Genomic DNA, 10,942 nt, shown 5'->3' with positions numbered 1-10,942 from the left:
ATTCATTATAGTACCAAATATCAAGGAAAGTAAAAAAGTGAGCAAAAAAAAGAAAAATAATTGGTTGTAGAAAGTGCTACATATTAGATGTTGATATAGACGAAATTCATTGTACATATCTAGAATTTTTATCGGAAAACCTAGTTGTTAACCATTAAAATCAAGTACGAGGACCCAAAATATTGACATTAATGAAAGGTTTAAGTAAACCTTAAGAAATGGATTATGAAAAAAGTCCTTATAAGTGAAGGTGAGATAATAATGAAAGCATTAGAGCAAAACAGGCTGCCTATTCTAAGATATTATCTCCAGATAAAAAGTTGAAGCCTTGAAGCGTAAGTTATAGTAGAGATATTATGATTGCAACATAGCTCAATGATAAAGGTCATAAAATGATGTTCCAAATATTGTGTTTGCTTGACGTCTAAGTGAAGACTCATTCATAACATAAAAACATCTGGGTATATTTAGCAGTTAGCATTCCTTTTAGTTTGATATTAGGTAGATTAGTTGAGATTTCAACGTCATTTGTATTCCATCGCATTCTAATTTCATAATTTGTTTGACACTCTTCCGTCATCGTATATGTTTCTATTCTGTTTTAAGAATCTAGGAATTTGCATCTTCTAAAAGATAAGGTGGCATGGAGCAAGTGTTGTATATAGATGGGAATCATATGATAACAAATTAACAATGCATCAACTAAAATTTAAAGGACAAGATTAGGTAAGAATATAGAAGCAATTAAGCAAAGCTACTGTATACTTCCTCCATTTAGAAATAGTTGCACGATTTCATATTTTCGCGTTTGCCAATGCATTATTTCAAACCTTAATATCTCTAATTATCAGTAAGTAAAAATTATAAAAAGTTGATATTAAAATAATGTATACATTGAGACGAATCTAACAAGTTACAAGATCTCATATGACTATGTTTTTCTCAAAATATGAATCATCAAAGACAATCAAAGTGCAAGATGTGAAGAGTAAACACCATATAAATGGTGCAACTATTTCTAAACGGGGGAAGTATTTCCTAAAATGTAACATTTGGCTTTTTGGTGAGAGAATTAAAAAAAAAACTAGATGTTTTTGCATCTTAAAGGAAAAAAAAAACTAAATGTTTTTGCATCTTAAAGAAAAAAAAAAACATAGCAAGTAGTATTATAAAGATCATCTTATTTTAAAATATATACTGCATATATATAAGTTGAGTACTTGAGAAATTACTATAACTATTAAGAGTTTTTTTTTTTTTTTTGAGGGTAAAGAGAAATCTTAACAAGTTAGGAAAATAAAAGAGATCCCAACTTGCCAAGTTATAGATAACTCGTTCAATCGCTTAAAGACTTCAATATTTTGTGATATATTGTACCTCACTAATCACTCCACACCTGAAAAACTTGACTCTTTAACCTTTAAAATATCAACTTCTGAATACTGCAAAACCTTTGTTATTTTGGGAACTGGGTGGAGCCATGGAGGGGAGATACTTGTTATGTGTGGAACAAATGCCTTTATAACTCCAAGTGACACAACTATAGTGTGACCAATACACATTATAGGCAATAAGTAGAAACGTAGAGGAAAGAGAATTGATAGTACATACAAAAGTTACTGGTAGGAACCTAGAGGAAGGACAAATCACAAATGTGTTAAATCTACACAAAATTGATGAATGAGTATTGAACATGTCAAAAATCAACTGCATTTGGTACTCAAACATTTGTTATTGTACAAAATGAATCGGATTAGAAAGGACAACAAATTTAGTTCCTGCGCTACGACAAAAATAAAATACTGACTGTTAACAGTATATACTACGGAGTATTATACTGCATCTTCAACAAAAATTATATTTCTCACTTGATGAAGCCTTTTTGTTCAAATGGTACTCACTACTAAGATGCAACTCTCCGAATCATGTAGAGGTAACAATATCATTATACAGATGACACTGACAAAAGATGTGAACTCAGAAGTTGACTGAAGAATAAGAACTTCTATGATGGTAAGTAGGTCCTCTAAACCTTTGCACCAAGGACATGAAAACACTCTGCAATTTCAAGATGAAGAGTATTACAAGATGTTAGAAGATCAGATAACATTAAAAATAAAAATAGAAATATCTATTTCCAGTAAATATCTCTGTCTCGTTCCAAGTCCCATCTGGGCCATCTTATAGATGGATGATGTGATCTTATGTTACTCGACTCTTCAAGTCCTCATATTACCTCAAGTATTTGTGTCGGATACTCAACACTCCAACATTGGTATAAAACTTTTTAACATTTCATTTTGGCAAAATCATGGAAATCATTCATAAAAACTGTCGAGTTGGACACTTGGATACGAACTTGTAACACGAATACTTTTCTTCCAAACTTATCGCAACATAAATAAAAAAATAAAAAGCCCAAAACACCCATGTTTATGCCAGGGTTATAAAAGGAGTCCACTGAGATTGGATCTATTTGTTCATCTTTGAGATGTGACTATAATCCCTTGGGACTGGGGAGGTCTGGATGTATGTAGTCCAACCTAAAATCGACAGCACTACTAAAAATAATTGAAAGGAAAACGGGGAAATAACTAGGACAATGGAAAATGTTCAGAACCTGCAGCTGTGCATTGAAAAAATAAAACTAGCCCAACATGAAAATCTACTTAAATTAAGCAAGTTCACAACATTCCAATGGTTATTAGCCTCACAAGTCACATTGATGTAAGGTAGACGTTATAGCACCATAGAAGGATGCCTACCTTAATTCTATGTGGTATGCTGATCCAGAAATCTAAGCTCGGGATAACCTGGGAAAAGCACAATCAAGAAAATAAGCAACAAAGATGAGGGAACTAAGCCAAGGAGCGACAATAAGCAATTCAACACAGATGTCAAATTGGTATATTTAAGCATGAAGTGCACCCAGCAGGATCACAGAATTATCACCAAAATAGTAGCATGTCAAAACCAAATCAAATAACAAGTTCAAGAGCCAGACATACATCTAAACCACGAATACCGAGGTAGGAAAAACGGTAGACTCCGCCAATGAGCAGATAGGCCCCAATGCTGCATAGCAGTCTGAAATCGAGATAACAAGACAGTCAACAAGAGGTCCACAAAAGAAAGTAGAATTCTGCAAATAAAGATCCTGAAATCCTCTAACGCAGATACAGTCTTACTACTCACATTGTCAAAAGAATACCAAACCATCCCCATCCTGTCGCATGAGCTGCAATCTTTGGACAGCCTGCGGGATGTCTTAGCTCAGTTGCCTGTGAAAAAGAAAAATCAAAGCATAGAATTTAATATTTGAACCTGGACACATCTACGACCCATAACACTGTGAAAAGCGCAGTAGCATCAACTACTAAAGTGTGGTAATCTCATATACGACTGTTTCCCTGATGATATTTTAAAAAGGTCCCTCAATATTATCCATAAACTTAGTGTAACACTATCACATGTAAAATTAAATAACCTTAAGTATCGACACTACCTTCCTTCATAGGGAGCAACATACGCAGAAGCAAGTAATTACAGCATCTCTGCTAGATAGCATATGCCAACACCAGAAAGAGATTATGAGAGAAATTATAGAACTTGGATCTTCACGAAATACCATGAGGATATGGAATCTACAATTGCACACCCATATGATTTAGCCAGGTTTTTTTTCCATATAACATTATGTCAATCAAGTCTCTGTTTATTATCAATACCAGCATAGAATTTTATAGTACCTTACAAGCATCCTATATCATCCTGAACCCACAATAAGAACTACATGCTATAGCCATACATGGAAAAGTATTGAGTTATACAATCACATTGCACAAGGAGTCAACGCAAGTTCTTTCTTTGTCTTCTATTTCTTTCTTCCCCTTCCCTTTTTCTATTTCTATTTCTTTCTTCCCCTTCCCTTTCCCAGACTAGGCTGCTAGCATCCGCAAACTATAAGATCCCAGGTCTTTCCAAAAAAAAATGTGAAGCCAAACAATTTTTGACAGTAATTAGCATATAAACATCATGGTATACAATGTCATTCTTGTATCTGAGGATGTGAAACTTGTACATCTGTAGCATCACCCAGACTAGATATTTGCAAATTGAAATACTACCTCTTGCATAACGATGTCCATATATTATAAAGTTCTTTTCACAGAGCTTTAATGTAAAACATAATCTGAAGTACGATGCTAGAAGTTTATGTTCACGGCACTTACGTAATGACAGGTCCCCAATTTTTTCAAGGTTTCTGGGTCCTGCACATGCGGAAGATATTATGCAGATTGGCAGTCAAGCAACCATAGGTAGTGATAATCAGATGTTCTAAAAACAAGGTAACAATCTTACCTTAACACTGTTTTTGTCACAAACAATGGAAACAGAAAGTGAACAGTTAACTCCGTCAATATTGCTTGACATTGTAACAGTGACACCCTTATCTGGAGTATTCTTATCTGGTGTGCAACCAACACCGAACATCATAAGATTATAGTGCCAAATCAGGGCTTTTAAGATTTGTTACAAGGCTAGCAATGTGACAACTACATTTAGCCGTAAGGACTATGGAGTAGAAAACAAAAAATACATGAGAAAAGAGAAACAAGTGGAAAATAATTATGTCAGTTCTATTAATATTCAAATTGAAGATGTAATTGGTTATAAAATTTGACACAGGCTATGAATAAGTCTAGCTATTTAAGCAACTTATAACATAGAAAAACTTCAAAATCCTGGAATGGGCCCGCTTCCATTAGCCTTGACCTAGGAAATTGGTTCCTCACCGCCACAAAAGCACTTGGGTGAAGAAGATACTTTTGTGACAGACTAGAAAGCAGATAATTTAGTATAAAGTATTTTACCTGTAAGATTGATGTCAAAGTTTGTTTTATGCCCAATAGTTGTGCATGCATAATAGCCTGCACAAACAACATGCATTGGATGGTAAACATCAGAATAAATGCATGAATGTAGCATAACAAGGAGTAATATCACACTTTCCCAATAGCATATGAGACACTAAATTGACTTTCATATTGTTAGCAAAGTAGCAAACCATGTGTGCAATTCCATAGGAAGCACCAGAGGATGTAGGAATGGACTTCTAACACCATAGAGAAGTTAGAATCTAAAACACACTATCAGCACATAATATGAGGATAAGTACAATACTACAATAAGCTTGACAGCACAAATCATGCACAATAATATTCAGCAGCACATTAAAACAGCCTTCATTTGAGAGTCAGAAGTCCATGGAACCAATATAGGGTGTTCAGGAAACTAAAAAAATGCTATTTGAACAATCTTCAACTCGCAATCAGAGAGCTAGTCATAACCATAGACTTTCTGATATCCCTGAGGAAGCATCTTGAATGGACCACTACATTATGATGGTTGTTACAACCCACTACTAAAGCAGTTGTAGTTCTCATATATCAAAAAACCGGGGCCATCATGTTAGCCTGTAATCTGTATTGATGCTCTCCACTATTTATGGTTTGGCTAGCTGAGACCTTTTATTACATATCCACCAAACTTTAATGGTGCACAACAATTTTACACCAACCTCTAAAAACAGTCAACCAGAAGCTTTCTCCGTTGTCCTCTAGATTCAAAAATTATTTACACTAGTCATTGAACTAAAACCAAATTTGACATTAGAAAATATTTGCAATTTCTTCTATCAGTCTATGTTCACATCTAGATTTCTATTAAAAAGAAAAGGAAAGAAAAAACAAGAGCTATGTTTTTTTCAAATTCTCAACTAATTGGAACTTGTCCAAAAACCAAACTTATGAATACTTACTGTAGTAACTCTAGTAAGCCCTTCTAAAACTTGCTGGAGCTAATCTGAAGTTCTGAGCTTATGTTTCATGAAACTTACTCTATCTTTTAATTCTTTGTAACACTTTGACTTTTGCACTACATACTCCACTTTTACCATATGCTTTTTATAAATATATGAAAATACATGTTATTGTGTAAAATTTTATTGAATAAATCTCAATATATATTTTGAAAATAGCAATAATGCAATATCTTATAATTTTTACTAATTGATTATTGATTGTCAAAGTTGTGCATTAGCAAATGTGAAAGTCAAAGTCTTACAAGTTACAACTATTCAGATATATGGAATATTTTACCAGGGGTGAAAAGAATAGAGCCATAAGGAAGATGTGGCATTATCATTGACATTTTTGTAAAGACGCACAGTACCTTAACTACCAATCACCCCACACCTACGAAGAACAAATAAAGTATCTACAAGAGGGAAAAATGAAGAATAAGAATAATGAGCTCAGCAAAAGATATCTCACCTCCACTGTATTTAGCCACGAGGGCACTGCAACCCATTCCGCAACGTAATGGTCCCCCACAACCCTATTAAACGAAAGAAAGGCTTGATTATATGCTGAGAGAAGGTAGTAAAACATGCTGATGAATTCTCTTACACACACCCTTTCGAATACTTGAGCCTTGACATAGTTAGTAAGCAGTATCACTAGCTCACAAAAGAATGGCTCATATTGAGTTCAATATATTTCTCGCTTTAGATGGGGTTATGTCCAGTTATCAATAGAGTTGCATCTTCCGCAGTTTATATAATTGCTCCTATCACCCGCCTTACTCCTCATCAGATCGCAAACTGACTAACAGAGACATCAAGGATGAATTGACCAATTATCTGGGCAGGAGGGGTCTATCAAATAGAATAGTCCTAGATCTGAGAAGTATACAAGCAAAACCCTAGGTAACACATAGCGGTTACTTGATAACATAGTGCTAATACTTGTTTTATTGTTGACTCTAAGGAACATCTTTCTTATACATGAACCAAACATAGACCAGAAAGGCTTGCTTTTTATAATCCCATATTTGACAAAGACTAGAAATCTAGAGATCTTGTTCCTCAAAAAAAAATAGAGAGAGAGATTGCAGCAAAGTGAACCAATACAGGAATGAATAATTATTCCCCATTTCAAATATACACTTTGCAAGCTAAATAGACCAGATATTTCATTGCCAAGATACCAAAAGTAATTTGAGTTCACGAATTCAACATGATTGCCATGTTCAAAAGAATGGCATAACAGGAAGGGGTAACGTACCGGATAGGCTTTTATACTAGGAGCTTCTAGTTCAAACTTTATGCCAACAAACAAAATTATAAGCCAATAAATCTACATTTAGGTTGTTAAAAATCAAGGAGAATCCACAAACCCATTAGAGAAGTCGGCCTAGCAAGGAGGATGGCCGTTCTTATCTAAAGGAGAGGTTGTAGAATCCACAAACTCCCCCAAATTCTTAATTAATAAGTATTGCATGCCAGTTTAGATGACCAAAAAAAGAAACATAAGTTAAATACTGAAATTACGAAATAGAGAACATACCCAACAATCAACACATCTTGGAGGATCATGATTGAAGATCATTCCATCACAGAGCTACAGCAGAAACACATAGGATAAGAAACCTCAGCAAGAAACAAAGTTGACCAGAATCAGATAAGTTGCTAAGTAATTGAAATAAGCATAGCCTCTCCAATATAAGTCTAACAAACTCAGTAGTAAACAGTTAGTACTAGTCAAAATCCCTATTTGAAAATAATGCAAATCAAGAAAAAATATTAATCAGTTAATAAGGTACTACATTCAGCAGATACATCTGATAGCCATTTCAAGAAACTAAAAGGTAGTATAATTGTATTTCAAAGAGTGTAACCTGGTAAAGCCAACCTGAAACCAGATAATAGTATCATTTGCAGCTACTTTGTAAAACCTGAAAACCATCATAGACATAAAACTTGTCAAAGACCATTTTGATTTAGAGCATATAAGAGATACAATTGTCTCTAGGAGAGGCCGGATTTTGATTTACAAGAAGGCGCTTAAAGGAGTCTGTTGTTTTGTCGAGCGAAAGACCAAAAACAAATTTAGAATTTTAGAGTCTGGAATTGATCTAGCAGACTAGCACACTTGTGGCATTTGCTCTAAATTGCACCCCGCCAGATGCACTCCAACTAAATCACAGAAGAATACCAAATAAACCCATGATAATCTTACCTTAACCTAGCAAAGCAATACCAATCAACATAACACCAACCGTGAAAGGGTCAGAAACGAAGCCTTCCACTTTACGGAAAAAACTTGATTATGTTCCCTGGTATTGTGTTCTTCTTATAGTGGCATTTTGCAGCACTTATATAATCAAAAGTGATCTTGAAGCAATTGGATGGTTTATCACAGTATCACACTAGGAGTCTCCTACATAGAGGGTACCCGGTACCCCAGTTACCTGTTTCTCATTGCCACCCTTGGTTGTGCTTATATGTAGTTAAAGGCTTAAAGCTCCCAATTTCAGTGCACATTTGCATATGGAAAGAAATGATATGTCTATTATACTTGTTAAACAGACGCTAATCGCCCTATTATTCCATCTACTCTTCCCTACCTTGATTGTAAACCAATGTGCCGCATATGCTAAGCTACTAAGACATAAAATTAAAAAAAGTTCCAACAAATAACCCTAACCTTGATATATATTTTTCTAATTATTAGCATAAATACCATGATATGCAAAAAATCAAAAACAAACCCATCACAGCAGAAAACCAAACATAACCCAGATAAATTCAGTTGATGTATTAAACAAACTAATTCGACATTAAGACATATATATACTTCCCCTCAAAAAAAAAAGACATATATATACTTCCTGAAGACAATAAAAGAAAACCCAGAGAAAAATTTGGAAAATGTAGCTAAAAACTACAGAAACAAGTTATTCAAGTTCATCATCAATTACCATTGAAAAATACCACAAATTAAAGTCAGTAAATGATCAAAGAAATCAATTAAAATTTAAAAACGTACCCATCTTCGCTGAGAACACCATGAGGGAAATTATTGATAGGAGAAGATAAGCTATAGCTGTACAATTTGTTGCGCTCAAGAGTGTCATATTCGCAAGTAGCAGCAAAGACTGACTTTAAGTTGAGTCGGAGCAAAAGCGCTAAGAAAAAAAGAGTGAGCTTTGATGAAATGTGGGAGAAACTCATCAAATTCATATTCATATTCCTTGAGCTTAGAACATCCAGATGATGTTTCATTGTTTTAAGAAAGTTTCCATCTTTGCGTTATAGAAGATTCCTAAATCTGGGAAAGATCTCGTACCGGTACTCCTGATTCCTCAAGTCTTAGTTGCTGGATTTGCTTCCCAGGTAATCTAAGACGTAATTTTGTAAATGAGAAAAATTATTACTTGCATAGTTTTTCATCATCGGCAATTAGATATTTACTTATATACTCCCTCCGTCTTTTATTAGTTTACCCCTTTCTTTGGGGCACATTTGCCGATATACTAATTTGAACCTTAATATCTCTAATTTTCGATAAGCAAAAATACAAAAGTTGATATTTGGATAATACACATTGAGACGAATCCAACAAGATATCACATGACTATTTTTCCTTAAATACAAATTACAAAAGATAGTCAAAGTCATGTATGTGAATAGTGTCAAAAGTCAAAAGGGGTAAACTAATAAAAGACGGAGGGAGTATTTCTCTCTTTTTCTAATGTTCTCACTCTTCTAGTCTTCTAACATGAAAGACCTGTTTTTTTGGACTTATTTCTAATTTGGTTCACATCATCTCCCTTCAAAAGACCAAAAGACACGGTCGTAGTTCTTTTTTTTTATCTCTATCCTCACCTTGGACCTTGTACATAAAAGGGATCATATGGTAAGTAATTAATCTCGTAAAAAAAAAATAATGAAAATAAGACTGTTAAAATTTATTTATGAATTTTAAAAATTAGTTTCAAAAATACGAACAGCTATTGAAAACAAAACAATAATATTGAAACACATATATAAATAGCACTAGGCTCGGCTCGAATTTGTTTAACTTTTCATGGGCTCGGCTCGAGCTCGTGATTAGAATTTGTGGCTCGAGCTCGGCTCATGAGCTTGTTTAGGCTCGGCTCGTGAGCTCGATTAGGCTCAGGCTCGGCTCGTGAGCTCGTTTAGGCTCGCTCTCGATTATGGGCTCGAGCTCCTTTGGAAAATTTATTTTTTAATATATATATAAATAATTTTTTAATATATAAACAATTTTTTATATAATTTTTTCAATATAAAATATTTTTTTAGTATAAAATAATAATCAAGTTGTTCACGAGCTTTGCCTAGCTCGGCTCGGCTCGTTTAAGTCTCGAGCTGAGCTTCAACGAGCTGAGCTTCAACGAGCCGAGCTACTCACGAGCTTGTCAGGCTCATTATCACCCCTTGAAGTTTTAGTTGTAGTATATGTTCTTGTCATGTAGTACCTTTTTTTATTGGACATGAGATAAATTAGAAAAATAAAATAAAGCGACAAACATTATGAGTCATTCCCGTATTTTCTTCGAGCCTTCCTCATGCATGACCTTACTTTTCATCATTGATGGATACCCTTTCGCAACTCGTGCTCCCATTCATCTTTCAACACTTTACTCATTCCCTTGTAGTATTTGTTGAATTGCATACCTGGCATATTAATGGCTTGAGATCGCAATACGTCCATTTAGAAATACAAACTTTCAATAAACTAAACATCTAATAGAAAAAAATGTATTTCCAAGTTATTTTTAAGAGGTCTTATTCTCATAACAATTCATCAAAATGGTATGAACCTAATCCCCAAAAGAAAATTAAGAAAGTAAAATAAATAAAAGAACATACTTATATAATCTTAAAAAGTATCTGGTTAGGCATAAAAATGTCATTAGGCTTGCCTAACCTCACTCTAAGTTTGACTTGACCAACTCATGTTTTCGGTGAAATACTGGACCATTTTTTTGTGTCGGGCATGATCCACCAATTTGATTATCAGGGTTAAGACCAACTCACTATGTTCGGCTATCTTTAATTTGAATATTGAAA

At 34.2% G+C, this 10,942-nt stretch overlaps 1 protein-coding gene across 2 annotated transcripts; it reads right to left on the bottom strand.

The window, feature by feature from the left end:
* Positions 1-1,681: 1,681 nt before the first annotated feature.
* On the bottom strand, positions 1,682-9,292 carry LOC104905961 (hypothetical protein). 2 transcript variants are annotated; one of them, XM_010694630.4, is made up of 11 exons: positions 8,892-9,291; positions 7,755-7,797; positions 7,410-7,463; positions 6,336-6,399; positions 4,875-4,931; positions 4,363-4,469; positions 4,233-4,271; positions 3,196-3,281; positions 3,009-3,087; positions 2,766-2,813; positions 1,682-2,058 (listed from the first exon to the last, which is right to left on the bottom strand). In XM_010694630.4, the coding sequence occupies exons 1-11, from the start codon at positions 9,125-9,127 to the stop codon at positions 1,978-1,980; spliced, it is 894 nt and encodes a 297-aa protein (XP_010692932.1). In that variant the 5' UTR covers positions 9,128-9,291; the 3' UTR covers positions 1,682-1,977. The 2 variants fall into 2 exon arrangements, with proteins under 2 accessions (XP_010692932.1, XP_057248831.1); XM_057392848.1 differs by lacking the exons at positions 4,363-4,469; positions 6,336-6,399 and having other exon boundaries at positions 8,892-9,292.
* Positions 9,293-10,942: the final 1,650 nt, after the last annotated feature.

This window comes from Beta vulgaris, chromosome 2 (genome assembly GCF_026745355.1).
Source record: "Beta vulgaris subsp. vulgaris cultivar EL10 chromosome 2, EL10.2, whole genome shotgun sequence".
Classification (NCBI taxonomy): Eukaryota; Viridiplantae; Streptophyta; class Magnoliopsida; order Caryophyllales; family Amaranthaceae; genus Beta; species Beta vulgaris.
The sequence above is the reverse complement of the archived record's forward strand: the minus strand, read 5'-3'. Positions and strand labels throughout refer to the sequence as shown.

What these genes read in the sequence shown, in the direction of transcription:
- LOC104905961 (XM_010694630.4), bottom strand. Translation starts at nt 9,127, where the DNA reads ATGAAACATCATCTGGATGTTCTAAGCTCAAGGAATATGAATATGAAT. An exon ending in GGTGTTCTCAGCGAAGATGG is followed by an intron (nt 7,798 to 8,891) that starts GTACGTTTTTAA and finishes GATGGTTTTCAG; the next exon opens with GTTTTACAAAGTAGCTGCAA. An exon ending in AATTGGGGACCTGTCATTAC is followed by an intron (nt 3,282 to 4,232) that starts GTAAGTGCCGTG and finishes TCTTTTTCACAG; the next exon opens with GCAACTGAGCTAAGACATCC.